At 49.5% G+C, this 14,331-nt stretch overlaps 1 protein-coding gene across 1 annotated transcript in view; it reads left to right on the forward strand.

Moving 5' to 3' along the window:
* Nucleotides 1-2,564: 2,564 nt before the first annotated feature.
* Nucleotides 2,565-14,331, forward strand: part of FUBP3 (far upstream element binding protein 3) — a 50,579-nt gene continuing 38,812 nt past the window's right edge. The window contains 1 exon segment of the mRNA XM_049630277.1: nt 2,565-2,691. Coding sequence (XP_049486234.1) covers nt 2,608-2,691 — 84 coding nt within the window. The 5' untranslated portion in view covers nt 2,565-2,607.

Consider the following 14,331-nt stretch of genomic DNA (forward strand, 5'->3'; position numbering starts at 1 on the left):
CTCGTGGTCCGTGAGTTCGAGCCCCACGTCAGGCTCTGGGCTGATGGCTCAGAGCCTGGAGCCTACTTCCGATTCCGTGTCTCCCTCTCTCTCTGCCCCTCTCCCGTTCATGCTCTGTCTCTCTCTGTCTCAAAAATAAAAAACAAAACAGTAAAAAAAAAAAAAAATACTGGACGCTAGAGACAGTGAGTGATGCCTCCAATATTTTAAAGAAAAATTATTTACAGTCCAGAGTTCTGTAACTAGCTAAACTGTTCATTTTGTTATAGTGGAAGAAACAAATAATAAACAAATAATTACACAGTGATTTAAAATCGATTGTGATAGGGGTACCTGTGTGGCTCAGTCAGTTAAGTGTCTGACTTTGGCTCAGGTCATGCTCTCATGGTTGGTGGGTTTGAGCCCTGCATTGGGCTGTGCTGACAGCTCAGAGCCTGGAGCCTGTTTCAGATTCTGTCTCCCTCTCTCTCTGCCCCTCCCCTGGTCATGCCCGGTTTCTCTCTCTCCCTCTCTCTCAAATAAACATTAAAAAATTAAAATAAAATAAAACAAATTATGATGAAATCCAGTGTGCTAGTAGGACATACACCATTGGACTTGATCGGGTCTGGGTCGTCTTCCCCTTCTGCGCCCTCAGAAATAAGTCAGTTGCCCAAAGTTATTGAACCAGTAAAAGAGGAAGAATCCGAATTTTGTCTTCCTACTTAGACACTCTGTAGTCTTTGGAATACGCCTTAGGTTTGGGCCAATAGCCCTGTTTTCGCTGTTTATACTCCTAGGGAGAGCCAGCTGGAATTTGGATTAACATACTCACCTCAGATTTTTAAAAATATTCAAAACACAAGCATTGTGATATTGGGTCGGTAGAACCATCCCCATTCCTGAGGGTTGATGCCACCTTCACCTTGAGTTTTACAAACTTGGCAAAATTAAAACACTCAACACACCCAGGATGGGCCACAAATAGATATGTTAGCATGTGTTGGTCCGGTATGTCCAGGATAGATATGTCCGGTCATGCGTTGGTTCTGCCTCATGATAACCCTTCACCAGTAACAGCAACCATGGCCAACTCTGTGCTTTTCCACATGGGTTGAAACGCTTTGCCTGAAAGTGATAACCTTCACTGTGACAAGTTTGCCAAATTCTTTTATTTCGCCATAATCTAGGACTTATTCCAATTTGGCATTATTCGATTCAAAATAACTTCTCTTGGCAGAAAACCACCGTGTGTCAAATTCTAGGGATACAGGGAAAACTAAGAGACCCCGTCTCTGCCCTAAAGGAACTCACAGTCTGGTCGCAAAGTCACTAACAAATGAAGAACTTCTCTTCGATTGGCCAGTTACTCCACACACTTCTTTCTAAAACCCAAAGCTCTCTTAGCAAAGGATCATCAAAGGAAAACCACACCGTATTTTACTTCTCAATTTCCTTTCTGATGCTCCTCTTCCTTCGTAACTTCAAGAGGCACGTAAAATGCTTGACATGACTCTCCATTAAAATCCAACTCCTTGGCACCACAGGCCTTGGGAAATATTAATCCTAAAGGCAATCGTGTTAATCAAAAGATGGGAGCCCCTGCTTGGGCCTGCCACCAGCAAGATGTGTGTCAAAGCCCCTAAGCCTTGTTTCCCTTCTGGCGGGTTTGTTTGCTCATTTGTAAGCGCCATCTCAAAGGCGCACGTGTGTTCCAGCACGAAGATTCTCTCCCTTGCTTTGAAGTTATCGACACCTAGCGAGTACCATTAGGAGAAAGTTACTTAAGCATTCCAAGAAGCCCTCTGGCAAGACGGTTTTGAGTCAGCAGGCATGGAAACAATGATGGTCCTGTCCCTATCTCTTCTTTCCCCAGAGCCCCAGAGTTAGCGCAGGAATGTGTAAGAGGACAGCATGCTGGCTTTCCAGCGGAGCGTCCTTCCTGAGCTGTGTCGCCAGGTAATCCCAGGTGTGGTTTAGCCCAGCCTCGTCCTCCTGCCACCTGGACCCCGGCCGGGTGCTCTTTGCAAATGTTGGGGAACAGACATTTTGCGGCGCTGCCCCCTCGCCCTCCAGCCTCCCTCTGGGCCCTCAATGGTGCCATTTCCAAGAGCTCAGTCCCAATATTCCAAACCAATGGCCATTCCTGGGAGGGACGGCCAGGGTCAGGCTTTTAGTGAACCAGGGCTGCTCGGGGGCTGTCTTGGGAAAACCACGTCATTCCTCTCTGGGTTTCCAAACAGCCGAGAGCCGGACACCTCGGGCCCCACCCGAGCCTCAAGGGCCTGTCACGACATCAGCGACGGGCCTGGCCCAAATCCGGTCTGGGAACAGCTCCCCGTTCCTCGAGGCCAGACCGCTGCCGCCCCCGGCGCTGGACACGCCCCCGCGCCCGCGGCCCCGCCCCCACTTCCGGCCGGGCTGGGATCACGTGCCCTGGCCCCGCCCCCCCCACAGACACGGCTCCTCTCGCTTTCAGCGTCCCGGCTTCCCTTCCGCCGGAAGTGGGGCGACTTTCCCTTTCCGGCTACGGGTCCCCAAGCGGAGCTGGAGGCCGGACGGGGGAGCTGAGCGGCGGCGGCGGCGGCGGCGGCGGCGGCGGCGGCGGCGGCGGCGGCGGGGGCGGTAATGGCGGAGCTGGTGCAGGGGCAGAGCGCTCCGGTGGGGATGAAAGCCGAGGGCTTCGTGGACGCCCTGCACCGGGTCCGGCAGGTACGGGCGGGGCCGGCTGGAGGGAGCACGAGAGCCCGAGGCGGGGCCGGGCCGGGCCCGATTGGGAGGAGGGGGTCGGGCCTGGGGGCGGGAGGCAGCCTGGGCTGACGCCTCAGCCGAGCTCGGCCTTTTCTTGGGGCGCCGGCAGCCGGGGAAGCGGAGGGAGGAAGCGCCACCGCGACGCCCGGGCCCAGCCTGTCGGGCGGCTCTCCTAGGTGCAGCCGCTGGGAAACGGTTTGCCGGGGTCGCTTGGCCCCATCGCGCCCCCGCGCCCGGGCTGGGCCTGCAGGGCATCCAGCGGGGGCTTCTGGGGTTCGCGAGGGGAAGGGGGCTGGGGAGCTCCCGGTGAGGACCCGGGTATAGACACAGAGCGGCCGTCTCGGGCCCTGTAGCTTCTTAAAACTTGGAAAACATCGTCTTCGGACTTCCTGTATTCCAAGACTGGAGTGGAAGGAATTCGAGGGTACTTTACTTTTGAAGTTGCTCTTGGAGAGGGGAGAGAGGAAGATGTTACATAGGTGTGGGTGGTCCCCAAGACGTAGAAGTAATCCCTTACGGGCAGTAGTTTTCCTCTCTCTCGGGGAGAATGTGAGATGGACTCATCCCAACGGTGAAACTTTACCATCTGACAATGTCGTGCATTTTGCCGGAGTTAACTAAGCTGGGTTTTAAGAGATTGCGGGCTTCCCTGGAGAGCGAATATGGGACCTGCCAGGAATACTCTGGCTTCCGGCAGGGTGCTTAGAGCAAAACGTGTCCTTGTATCGTGTGTAACTCTTACAGGTTAGCTCTGACACCTAAACCGTTTCTGCTGAGTGTGTTACAGTCATCGTCTCTTCCTATTTAATTGTAGGCATAACTAACTGACAGTGTAAAAGTTGGGCTGTAACTAATTACTGCTTGATTCCTAACAGAAAGCCACAGGACTCATTGTATTAGAAGAAGGTCTCCACTTGGTCGCTTGAAGATACGGTCTTTACATCTCTTTCCGGTATTCCAGGGGCGGGAACCCTACCTGTGTCCCCGATACTGACTTTTCATTTTAATACCGATGCTCCTATAGACATATTGGATCCCAGCACTTTCCAAACCTGTGGTTCCACCTAGAATTGTGTCTGATGGCTTGTTACTTACTGCCTAGGCATCAACCAGTACAGTGGTGAGTATCTACCCTACTTAGACTTCAGAGCCAACCAGTCTCCCCTTCCACCACTCTGCTTGCCGGCGTGTTGCACTGCTCTCCTCTACAGTACAGGGTCCTGAACTTTGTTTCTCACTGGCTACTAATAATGTAATGGCTTTCGCTTTGTGGCTGCTATGTGACACTCGACCTGGTGGCCCTCTGTATCCAGGAAGAATTATAGTCACTACCCTAAAGAGCTCAGATCCTCAGTTTACAGAAGGCCTGTAGTTGAACATAAAATGAATTTTGAACCATTGAGAAGACTTTCTGCTTCTCTTGAGCCAGTGGTTGAACTCGTATTTTTGGACAACCTGCTCAAGAGGGAGGGAGACCCTCTGTTAAATGCTGACCTCATGTGGATTGTTGAAGCGGTGGTGTTTCCTACTAGCAAAGAGAACTTCACTGGAAATGTTCCCAGCTCTGAAATGCGCCATTGACTGGAGCAGTAATAAGCCCAATGGAGACAGTGCTGTAAGTGTATTACTTCTGAGTATTAACAGCTGGAGGTCGATACTATCTCCAAGGATTTGATGGCCTTTCAAAATCTAAAGAAAAAAAACGGGTTTGTGGGTAATTTTAGGTTTATTTCCAGACTCGCATTGAGCAAGAATGGAATGTGAGAAATTGAAACTGTTGTGTGCTTTATTTATTTTTTATTATTTTTTAAAAATGTTTTTATTTATTTTTGAGAGAGAGAGAAAAAGAGAGACTGAGCGTGAGCAGGGGAAGGGCAGAGAGAGAGGGAGGCACAGAATCGGAAGCAGGCTCCAGGCTCTGAGCCGTCAGCACAGAGCCCGATGTGGGGCTCGAACTCGCGAACCACGAGGTCGTGACCTGAGCCGAAGTCGGCCACTCCACCGACTGAGCCACCCACGCGTCCTGTTGTGTGCTTTATAGAAGAGCTTACCTCAAAGGGTCTCCTGTTATTTGGGCATCCGGTTGATGATGGTTCTACTTCATTGTATACACGGCATGTTGCAGAGATGTGCTTTTTTTCTCTCCGGTAACTGGAAATAAAAGACAGTGTACTTATTTATTTAAATGATTGTGCAGCTTCCCTCCACCCCCTCGCCCCCTGACATGCCCTCATAAACACCGGCAACGGTCTATAAAGCCCTCGCTAGTTTGTCAGGGAGGAGTGAGCTGTCTTGTGCTCACTTTATCTAGAAAACCACAATAAAGTCCAAATTGGCCCTGCTGGGATTTGAACCTCCTGTTTCTATTAAGTCTGGTTTGTGGAGTCCAGTACCTAAACCCACTAAGCTTCCTGCCTGGCATCTTGAAGCCTCCTGCGTATCCTCTGGACTCTTTCCAACAGAGGGAACCGGCCCCTTGTTACTGTTAGTTCACTGTGAACACGGTATTCCTCGATCAAAAGGGAGTCTCTGAAGTTGTGTAAAATTTAAAATTCTCCCCAGCAGTGAGTTAATAGCGTACGACCGTTCTGAAGGGAAGTATCCACGTGTCCAAGCGCGGTCTGACTCGGTCCCGTTGATGAAGATCTAAGGCTAAAGATCTAAAACTCGTTTAGAGAGAGTAGGGTCCTCGTAAGGGTGGGAGGTGGACCCAGAGCCAGACCAGGCTCGGCCATCCTGCCCTGCAGCCACACTGCGTTTTCACCCTGACTGTCTGGGCTCCCAGACGTCTTCGTGGACATGATGGATAACTAGATACGAATCCCTTCTGTTTGGTTGGTTTTTTCTAAGAGTGAAAATACTTCCCCAAAGCCCCCTGCTCCTGGGGATCCGGTAGCCTCCGCCATCTAGCGCACACGTTTGCTTGTTCACAGGACGGTGTGACCGCCACAGTGTGTCGCAGGTTCCCAGCCGCCTTCCCCAGGTTGGGCCAGCTGTCTGTCGGTCATCACCCGACTAGAAGTTCTCTTGCCTGACGGCTGGTGCTTTTCGGGACTTTAAGCTCCTGTGTCGACCTAGACGCAGTCAGTGCTGTGTGTTGCATAACTCCGCGGCTGTCCCGTTCGCATGAATACAGTGTGACCGGAGCCTGTCGGGGTTGAGCACCATGACGGTTCTGCGCCCTAACGATCGGGACTGAGCCGATGCAGAACCAGTAAGAAAGCAGCCTTTTGGACAGTTCCCTAGGCCTGGCGCCTGTTCTTTACAGTACTTTTTGGGGGGAAAGGTTCACTGGGTTGGGGCCTCAGAATTTCCTTGGTCCTCCGGAAGATGCCATGCCGTGCTGCTGTCTCACACTTTGAGCCTCAGCAGAAGATCTGGCGCTGCGTTGCCTTTACGAGAATGTGCATCCGCCATTAAAAGACAGAGCCTTTGTTCATTGGCCCCTGGTCACTCCCAGAGAGAGACTGCCTTTGCTTCCTTACTGTGTGATGTTTCTGACTCACGGCAAGTGTGTGGCGTCTCCATCGATTTAAGCCGGACTCCGCCGAGACTGTCTCACACACGCCCAGTTTGCGTAGCTCAGGTCCCTCAGTCACCAGGGACTGACGACTGAAGGTGCGTTCATTTTTGCTCCCTCGAACCCTGTTGCTGTATCTTTGGTGGGACCCAGTAGAGTACCCTGTAAAGAGTGAGACCTTGTTCAAGGGTTTTAGTGATGTGACCATCTACTTGGGTCACTGCTTTCACGGAAGCCCTGAACTTCCCGTTTGCTATTGTAAGGTAAATAGTAAATGCACACTGCGTTCCACTGTATGTTTCTAAGGTTTTTCTCGTTTTCAACGGAGACTTCTTTACCTTTCTCTTAAAATCTGATAGCCCAAATGTATCATCAAACTTTGGTTTCTTCCAGAGTCCCATTTGTTCTGTAGATACAAATTTGCCTAGACCAGAGTTCCCAAGCCGGTGGCCCACGGGCTGGAGAAGGCTCACAGGGGGCCTGCAGGCACGCTTTGTTTCACCTACACAATGCCAACACTTAGAAACTAGAATGACGTCCAGTAAAACTGGAGATTTCTAGCTTTTCTGGAAAAAATCTGGCCACGCTGCTCCCACATTCTGGAATGGCAGTACTCAGCAGGAGCCGAGTAGCAGCTGCCCTTTCACACGGGGCATTGGCTCTCTGGGTTGCCATTGGGATGCCTAGTCAACAAGTTGTTTTCTCCTCATCCCTTTCCAAATTGCGAGTCCATTTCTGGTTTTTATTTGAAATTGCTTTTTTTCTTTTAAAGGAAAGACTTTTTTTTTTCTTAAATGTCTTTGTTATTTGTTTTTGAGAGAGAGACAGAGCATGAGCAGGGGAGGTGCAGAGAGAGAGGGAGACACAGAATCCGAAGCAGGCTCCAGGCTCCAGGCTCCGAGCTGTCAGCACAGACCCCGACGTAGGGCTCGAACCCACGAACCGTGAGATCATGACCTGAGCCAAAGTCGGACTTAACTGAGCTTAACCGACTGAGCCACCCAGGCACACCTTTATTTGAGATTTTTGTTTGTTTGTTTGTTTATTTTTGAGAGAGACAGAAACAGAATGAGAGTGGGTTGGGCGGAGAGAGGGAGGCACAGAATCCGAAGCAGGCTCCAGGCTCCAGGCTCGAGCTGTCAGCACAGAGCCCGACGTGGGGCTCGAACTCACAAGCCGCGAGATCATGACCTGAGCCAAAGTCGGACACCTAACTGACTGAGCCACCCAGGCGCCCCCTTTATTTGAAATTTCTAATGGAAAGAATTGTGTATGGAGATTTAGGAGACCTGGGTCTCCCGCAAGTAGCTATATGACCTCATGCTGGGCCAGCCATTCCCAACATTTGATCTACAGGCTGTTCGTAGATCTTCCATGGGAAAGGGGTCGTGGACAGATAACATTTGGGGAATACAGGGTTAAGTAAAGGTGAATTGACTTTTTAATGCTTTCTCCGAACCTTTAATACGCTTGTGTGTATTAAGTCCTACAAGAGTTCGGGGTGTGCGTTGTAAATATCCTGAAGTTAATGTAATTTCATACTTTCTTTTCATAAAACCAAGTCATAGTCTACAGATCACGTTTCAGGAAACGTTAAGCGACATAATCTCAATAGTTGCTTCAAGCCTGCGAACGTTCAGAGAGCTGACATCTAGCTGGGGCTGAAAAAAAATTGATCATATCTTTGGGTTCTTTTGCTTTGTATTATGTTGTATTGGGCACCTATTCAGACTCCCCTTCTCCCCAGCTTTCCTGTGCAACCCTTTTATTCTGTTAAGAATCACCTCTCTTGAAACTGTGTCGCATTTGGAGTTTTCTTATACAGACACTTGGGAAAGAATAGTTGGTACTTCTCTTGGAGACGTTGACTATACTTTCATCCTCACACCAGATGATAGCAAATCACTTGCAAGACGGAGTAGTGTTAATAGAAGTAGTGATGTGATTCGAATTGCCTGCCATTATTGGAGGATCTGCTGACTCCATGGGCCTCTTGCCTGGATGCTGGGCCAGCACAAAGATACGACAGCTTGCGGCTGGTTTCGTCTTCTTGTGGGCTCAGTCCTGCCCGTGAGCAAGTGAAGTCGCCGGGACGAGGGTTCTCATTCTCCTCGTGTATTTGACAATAACGAGCCAAAGGAAGACGAAGCAGTTTTCTCAAAGGCACGCAAAGAGTTAATGCCGTTGTTCTTGGACCCCCATTTTCTGCATTCTAAGGGCTTGGTTCCTTCACAGAGGTAGCTGGCTAATTTTCCATCTCTGAGACTTCAGAATCTGAACAAAGCATCGAAGGATGCTGGTGGAATTCACTGGGACGTAGGGTAGAAGGGGAACGGACCTACCCTCTTTAGGGCCTGCGCTGGAGGGTCCAGCTGGAGCGTTATTTCAGCTTAGAGCTTCGCCTGGTCGTCTTCGCATCGTGGCTACCAGTGGGCTTCTCCAGATCTGCTTTAAATTTAGCAAGCCTTGGAGGGGTACCGTCCATGTGGCGAGCACTTTGCTATGCATCAGGGGAGTTGTGCTTTAACTTCTGGGAGCAGGGGCCTTTTTAAGACTCTTGAAAACTTTGAACCTCACCACAGCAATGTTTAAATAGTTTTGTGTGTAATTTCAGGAGGTTCGTGAATTCTCTAAAGCCAAGCCCTGAAGTTCTCAGTTAAAAAACCTTTGTCCTGGCGGTACTAAGAAGCTTGAGACAAGTCTGTTCCAAGAGCTCCCTATAGTGGGGAGACCATAGAACCAATAACTTCGTCAGTGAGTTACATTATTCAAAGGTAGTTTATAAAGTGCTTTGCAGACACAGAGAGGGGAGTATTCCATTCTGCCCCAATGTGGGTGGCATGAGGTTGTCAGGAAAGCCACCACGAAGTGCTGTACCTTATTTGGCCTATAGAATTCCTTGTTTTGGTTAATGCTAGTAAATAGGGCAGGATCAGCTGGGGCCCCGTCTCATGACAACAATGGCCAGCATTCACGGAGCCCCTGTCGCGCTGGATGCCAGGCAAGGGCTTCCATATACGTTCTCTCATTTGATGGTCGCAAAACCCCAGGGGGTAGTACAGTAGCCCCCCACCCCCGCCTTATCTGCGGTTTTGCTTTCCAGAGTTTCAGTCACCCTTGGTCCATCACAGTCCAGAAGCGAACGGTCCTCCTGACACGTTGTCAGGTCAGTAGTAGCCTAACGCTGCTCCACAACGCCTCTGTCACCCACCTCGTGTCACCACAAGTAGAGCGGGTCCAGTACGAGATACACCACGTTCACATAACTTTTTTTTTTTACAGTATATTATACAGTTCTATTTTCCTTTTAGTTATCGTTCATCTCTTACCGTACGTAACTTGTAAGGTCGACCTTATTATCACAGGCACGTATGTAAAGGGAAAAACGATATACGTGGGGTTGGGTGCTGCCTGTGGTTTCAGGCCTCCAGAGTCTTGGGATGTATCCCCCGTGGGTAAGGGGCTGCTGCTGGACCTGAAGTGCCCGTTAAGACTTCGGATTCAGACCGTGTGAGTTCAGGTTCTGGTTCTGCCACTCGCCAGCTTAGTGACTGGACACACAATGTAACTTCTTTAAGTCTTAGTTTCTTTGTCTGGAAAATGGAGGTCTTTGATGGTTGTGATAATTTTTTTTTATAGCTAATATTAGACGTTAGGAGGTCCCCCTTGGGAGGTGGGGGTGGGTAGTGACGGAAGGAGGTAATGAGGCAGACCTCAGGGGTGCCGGAAATGTTCTGTGTCTTGATCTTGACCCTAGTCCACAGGCATTTTAGGAAGTGGACGTTCAACGAGCTGTAAACTTACGATCCGTGTCCTTCTCTATATTATTATTATTATTCTTGAATAAAATACAAAAGTAAACACTTCTTATTTCTTACCACGGGCCTGGCGTTGTCCTGGGTGCTTTACATTGTTATTTCATTATCCCGGTGGATACAGTCACGGGTAGACGCTCCCGATCCCACGATAAGGAGAAGAGTAGCTACCGTGTAAGGTCCCCATGAAGACGGAATGGGGGCACCATCAGGCACTTAGCAGGCGATAAGTCTGAGACACCTGCTGCTCTCCTTGGGACCCTCTTGGGTCGTGGGAAGTGCCACTGGGACTTGACCCTGCACACCCTGACTCCAGAACCTGCCATCTGGGACTTGGTCTTAGCCGTTGGGCTCCGCTGCCTGGGTGACACGCCGTTTCTTCTTGCTGTGGGAAGCAGCGGCTTTCGGTCCAGCCCACGTCTTCTCAGGGTCTGAGCGGGGTCACTCGGGACCGTGGAGCAGGGGTTCCCGGGAGGCAAGTTGGGTTCCTGCTCCCTGGCAGGTGGCGGGAGCTTGCAGCCTGTGCTTGCTGGGTCCGTGACCATCAGCAGCGGCTGTAGCACGGACACGGTGTGTGGATGACTGGGTCTTCAGGTGGCTTTGTCTGTTCCTGGTCGGTGTAATGTTTTCCTTGTGAAGTGGAGATAGTCACGGCTTCCCGTTTGGGTTTACAAGGCGAGCTACTTGGATTATGAGCCTTGTCAGAGAATTTTAGTCGCAGACGTGTGCCCTGGGGATGATTAATGGCTGATTCCTAAGTTTAATGATTTGCATATCGCCTTCATGATTTTCGCCATAACGCTGACCCCCTCGGTGTTTACTTAGTATTTTTAAATCTTTTTAAAATTCAGACTTACTTAAAATATTTCTAAAAGGAAACTTAATCACTGGCAGAAGTGAAAAACTTTGCCATGCATGGAAGGTAACTAAGAAATATATATATACAGAAGTTTAAAAACATTTATCCGTGCGTCTCCCAAACATGCCTGTGTACCTCTTTCTCTTAGGAAAACACTGGTTTAGTCTGTCCGTGCATTTTACAGGTGAGTACCCCCAAGGAGCAAGGCCGTTGGGGGTCGTACCCTGGAAGAGCTGGCTGGAAAACCAGGACTCTTGACTGCCTCCTAGTTCAGCGCTCCCCCTCTCCTCATTGCCGCTAACTATTCAGAGTCGGGGTCACATGTGTGACGTTGATTAGTGTCTCATCTATAACGGTGCCTCAAATAGCACGTGTAGCAAGATAACTGATTTTCCTCCTTGCCTCCCTCCAAAAGAGGGGAGAAGGGGGTCGAGTGGCAAAAACAATCAGTAGCAAAGTCCCCTCAAGGTCAGGCTCTCTGATAAGCTCCGGACTGGCCTTGGTTTTGTTGGAATATCCTGGCTTCAGTGACTCTCTTATATTCTGGCCAGCACCAATATTAGCTGAGAATGTACCTCACCTCCCTTAAGCAGCTACCCGCCAACGGTCCGTTACGACGTGAGGAATTGCTTCAGCTCCGTGCCCTGGAAATCATTAGGTCTCAGGTCCTTGGGAAGTGAGAAATACTTAAGAAAGTCTTAGGCGGACGAAAGGGGGTGCCCAGCACTGTGGTCGATAGCACAGACTAGAGCTGGGCAGGCCAGGCTTAAATACGGTGCCTCCGCTTATGAGATGTGTGACTTTGGGCAGAGCATTCAGCTTCTCTGAGCCTCACTTTTCCTTGTTTTAAAATGGAAATCCTACCAGCCTCCTAGAGAATCGGGGAGAGGAACAAGTGAGGTAGTGAATTTAAAATGGTCTTTGCAAAGTACCCGGCACATAAGTAAACACTAAGTTTTAACTCCTTATTTTAGTGGACATGTAAAATCATTTCTTGAAACAAGGTTGCATTTGTATGAAGGAAAGAGTTCCTTGTCTCTTTATAGAATGTTGTTATATCTACAACGTATTGTCAGTGATATAATTGTATCTTGTATTGTCAAACTCCTGTTTAACATTGTTTAACCAAGAGTTCAAGTGCAGCCCATTGACTTCAGGGCTACCCCTCTTAACCAGTATTCTGTACTGCTTTTCTCTTAGTGGAAATTTCCCAAATTATAGATAACTGAAGTAAACATGACTTAAGAACAAATCTGAGAGCCTCAGCCTTTAATCAAATTCAGGAACAGGAAACTATTGTAACATTTTTAGCGTATCGGCTTTGGGAAAAAATGACATTCCGGCAACATGTGAAACCTAACCATAGAAATTATAAGGAAGGCCAAAGACTCAGGAACACACTCTAGCTACTTTGGAAGGGAGGGAAAAGATCTGGAAGCTGAGAGTGTCCTCCCAAAGGAGCGGGGAACGTGCCTAATGTGTCGAGTTTATGTTTTGGGGTTCTGTGTTTGGGAGTGATTTGACATGCATGCTGTTGGGGGACTCCACTGAGAATCATGAGCCCTTGTCCCCCTTTCTTTGTGTTTTGGGGTCATCTTCACTGTCTACCGGGAGCACTTGGGGCCATCTGTGAAAGCAACCGGGCCAGTAATCCCCAAAACCCCCACGTCAGTCATTTGCCACTCGGTTTATCATGGCACATGCAAGAGTCTCCTTGGGGCACCAGCCACTGCAGTGTCCTCGCCTTTTAATCCACCTGTTTTGCCAGCTGGGTCGTTCAAAGTAACATTTGGATCTTAAGTAGCCAACCTCCACAAGCTTATCCAAAACAAATACGGAAAGCAAGATTGCGAGTCCGTGGTAGAGGCAAGGTTTGTACAGTGTTTCGTTTGATAGCAAATGGCCTCTTGGATATAGGAGGTTGGGTTTCTAGCAGCAGGTCTTAGTATTGTAATCAGTTATTTATAATACTGTTTTTAAGCAAGCGCTCATCCAGGGTGCCATCATCTCTAGCCTAGACAGGGGCCGGCAGACTTTTCCCTTTAAAGGTCCAAACAGTAAATGATATATACGGGCATCGTACGCCACACGGTCTCCGCTCAGTTCCTCAACGCGGAATGCACGCGGCTGTATTCCAGTAAAACTTTCTTTACAAAAGCAGGTGGTTCGCCAGCCGTGCTTTGCTGACCCCTGACCTAGAATATCTCCTGAATGATCTTCTCACTCCTGTCTCCTTAGACGCTGTCTTCCTTGTCAAGGGGATCTTTTGAAAACGTAAATCAGCGTGCTACTTCTCCTACTCAGCCTTGCGGTTGCTTTCTGTCACCCTTCCTGTAAAATCCAAGCCCTGGCGAACCGGCCCTTGCCTGTGTCTTGGAACACGTCCAGTTCTTTCTTCTCTAGTGACCTTGACCTCTCTCTCTTCTACACTCATACCTGCCAGGCAGGCTGGCTCCTGCCTCAGGGCCTTTGTACAGGCTGTTTTCTCTGCCTGGAATGCTCTTCCTCAGATTTTTGTATAGCCAACTGCTCATCAGACAGGCCTTAGATCCCGTGATCTAAAGAGATCAGAGCAGCCTTCCCCGATCACCGTGTTTTAAGCAGCTCTCCTAAGCACTTATCTTCTCATTAGCACAATTCACTATCTTTTCTTATTAGTATAATGCTCATCACCAGCTGAAATGATCGATTCCTGGTCAGCTCGCAGACCTTGTCACTCCCCACTGACTGCTGACACAGAGTAGGGGCCTGGTTATTCTCGTTGACCACAGGAACCCAGTGCCCGGAACAGAGCCCCGCACATAGTAGGCACTCGGCATTTGTTGGACAAGTTGCCTTATTTTAACAGCCGTGCTGTGAAGTGCTTTCTAGCATACAAAGCTCCTTTGTGCTGAGAGTGTGTTGGTAGCTTGCCCCAAAGGGTGCAGCTGGTGGTGGTACATCCAAAGGATCCCCTGCAGGGGGGAGAGGGGCTTGCCCGACACCACAGGGCTAGGAAGCCAGAGGGAGAGACCTGACCCCTGGATCCCTGACATCCGAGCCCTGCCTTGGGGTTTCAGTGTCACGCTTGCCTTTGGTTTTTTGTTTGTTTCGAGTCATTCATGTCGGTCGCAGAAGCTGGGCACATCGGGACAAGCCCAGAGCTCCCACCGAAGACCCGCTCTGTGGGACAGCCCTTCCGTCTGCCCCTTGGTCCACCCCTACTTCTTGAGCTTAACTCAGGGACTAACATCGAGAGCAGTGGCTGCAAATATTCCTTTGATGACATGATAAAGAGCTGATTGATCAGGGAGATCCCGTTGAACTTTCCAACGAGAACAAAGTAGGCAGAACTTTCTGCGCAGCGTTTGTTTCTGGGGAGAAACACTTCAATAGCTGTATGATCATTTTTTTTTCCTTTAACTGAT

Source organism: Panthera uncia, chromosome D4, assembly GCF_023721935.1.
Source record: "Panthera uncia isolate 11264 chromosome D4, Puncia_PCG_1.0, whole genome shotgun sequence".
Lineage (NCBI taxonomy): Eukaryota > Metazoa > Chordata > Mammalia > Carnivora > Felidae > Panthera > Panthera uncia.